This window comes from Hoplias malabaricus, chromosome 16, assembly GCF_029633855.1.
Source record: "Hoplias malabaricus isolate fHopMal1 chromosome 16, fHopMal1.hap1, whole genome shotgun sequence".
Lineage (NCBI taxonomy): Eukaryota > Metazoa > Chordata > Actinopteri > Characiformes > Erythrinidae > Hoplias > Hoplias malabaricus.
The window spans coordinates 1,100,835-1,103,334 of NC_089815.1; the positions used below are offsets into that span (position 1 = coordinate 1,100,835).

Genomic DNA, 2,500 nt, shown 5'->3' on the forward strand with positions numbered 1-2,500 from the left:
ACACACTCTATCAGATTTCTCAGTGGTGTCTCACACTGGGCTGCTGTTTATCCGCTGCTGAACTGAAGACAGCGCTCCACAGTTTCTCACCAGGTGTCTCAGTTTTGATGCTGGACACGTGTTTCATGTCGTTTTGGTCTGATGCTGAGACGCTGGCGGAGGAAGGAACAGAGGATTTTAGATGCAGTCAGTCATTTTCAACATAAATGTGATGATTTATGACTGAGTGAGATATTAATAATAAAGTGTATATTTTGCTGTAGTGAGATCACATTGCTTTGTCGTCCCTGAATGAACCGGTTTATTATCCATAGAGTGGGTCCCCCACTCTGTGACACAATCAGGCCACTAGGTGTCAGTGTAATAACTGGTGGCTCCTTTAAGTCTCCGGAGCAATGAGCAGCATCTGAGCAATACACACTTCCTCTGGGGCTAGTGAACATATAGAAACACTGTAGGCCATTATTGTTCCATACAACCTTGAACAGCTCGCGTGAGAGTCACACTCAGCAGGTGTGTGTGTGTGTGTGTGTGTGTGTGTGTGTGTGTGTGTGTGTGTGTTTGTGTGTGTGTGTGTGTGTGTTTGTGTTTGTTTGTGTGTGTGTGTGTGTGTGTGTGCGTGTGCGTGTGCGTGTGTGTTTGTGTGTGTGCGTGTGCGTGTATGTTTGTGTGTGTGCGTGTGCGTGTGTGTTTGTGTGTGTGTGTGTGTGTGTTTGTGTTTGTTTGTGTGTGTGTGTGTGTGTGCGTGTGCGTGTGCGTGTGCGTGTGTGTTTGTGTGTGTGTGTGTGTGTGCGTGTGTGTGTGTGTGTGTGTGTGTGCGTGTGCGTGTGTGTTTGTGTGTGTGCGTGTGCGTGTGTGTTTGTGTCTGTGTGTGTGTTTTGTGTTTTGTTGGGGTTAGTGTGAGGATTAAGCGAGATATACTTTCAAAAAAAGGGAAGTCCCCACTAAATGCATGGAAGTATATGTAATGTCCCCACATTTATATAAAAACAAAGATGTGTGTGTGTGTGTGTGTGTTTGTGTGTGTAGGCAAGCCTGTCTTCCTGCACATGGGTGAGCTGGTGGACGGAGTGGACATGAGGGCCGAGGTGGGACTCCTGAGCCGAAACATCATGATCCAAGGCGAAATGGAGGACGGTTGCTATGGCAGCGAGTCCTGCAAGTTCTTCAGCTTCGACACTTTCGGAGGACACCTGAAGGTACAACTCTCCATCACTGTCTCACTCAGACCACTGAGAAAAACAATGCTGGATTCACTTTCTTCAAGCGCGTGTCTCTTTAAACGATAATGTGCCAGTGTTCACGTCGAGCTGAGTGAGAAGAACGTGAGCAGGACCTCTCATTGTTGCTGTCCTCTTAATTCTGTTCTTTATTTTGCTCTTTTTTTCTCAGTTCTCTTATCGCGCCACTCTCGTGTGTGTTTCTCCTTTCATTCCTCTGTTACTGTTTTCACAATTTTTTTCACAATTTCTTACTATATATTACTATAGTAATATAATATAGTATCACTGTTGCAAAATTCTGTGAGGAGTGTGGTGTGTTCTCTCTGTGTCTGCGTGGGTTTCCTCCGGGTGACTGTCTGTGAGGAGTGTGGTGTGTTCTCTCTGTGTCTGCGTGGGTTTCCTCCGGGTGACTGTCTGTGAGGAGTGTGGTGTGTTCTCCCTGTGTCTGCGTGGGTTTCCTCCGGGTGACTGTCTGTGAGGAGTGTGGTGTGTTCTCTCTGTGTCTGCGTGGGTTTCCTCCGGGTGACTGTCTGTGAGGAGTGTGGTGTGTTCTCCCTGTGTCTGCGTGGGTTTCCTCCGGGTGACTGTCTGTGAGGAGTGTGGTGTGTTCTCTCTGTGTCTGCGTGGGTTTCCTCCGGGTGACTGTCTGTGAGGAGTGTGGTGTGTTCTCCCTGTGTCTGCGTGGGTTTCCTCCGGGTGACTGTCTGTGAGGAGTGTGGTGTGTTCTCCCTGTGTCTGCGTGGGTTTCCTCCGGGTGACTGTCTGTGAGGAGTGTGGTGTGTTCTCTCTGTGTCTGCGTGGGTTTCCTCCGGGTGACTGTCTGTGAGGAGTGTGGTGTGTTCTCCCTGTGTCTGCGTGGGTTTCCTCCGGGTGACTGTCTGTGAGGAGTGTGGTGTGTTCTCTCTGTGTCTGCGTGGGTTTCCTCCGGGTGACTGTCTGTGAGGAGTGTGGTGTGTTCTCTCTGTGTCTGCGTGGGTTTCCTCCGGGTGACTGTCTGTGAGGAGTGTGGTGTGTTCTCCTGTGTCTGCGTGGGTTTCCTCCGGGTGACTGTCTGTGAGGAGTGTGGTGTGTTCTCTCTGTGTCTGCGTGGGTTTCCTCCGGGTGACTGTCTGTGAGGAGTGTGGTGTGTTCTCCCTGTGTCTGCGTGGGTTTCCTCCGGGTGACTGTCTGTGAGGAGTGTGGTGTGTTCTCTCTGTGTCTGCGTGGGTTTCCTCCGGGTGACTGTCTGTGAGGAGTGTGGTGTGTTCTCCCTGTGTCTGCGTGGGTTTCCTCCGGGT

The 2,500-nt window shown here is 50.2% G+C and overlaps 1 protein-coding gene across 1 annotated transcript in view; it reads left to right on the top strand.

The window, feature by feature from the left end:
* cemip (cell migration inducing hyaluronidase 1) overlaps positions 1–2,500 on the top strand; it is a 137,120-nt gene that overhangs the window by 100,735 nt on the left and 33,885 nt on the right. Inside the window, 1 exon segment of the mRNA XM_066648131.1 lies at positions 1,030–1,199. Within this exon segment, the coding sequence (XP_066504228.1) occupies positions 1,030–1,199 (170 nt within the window).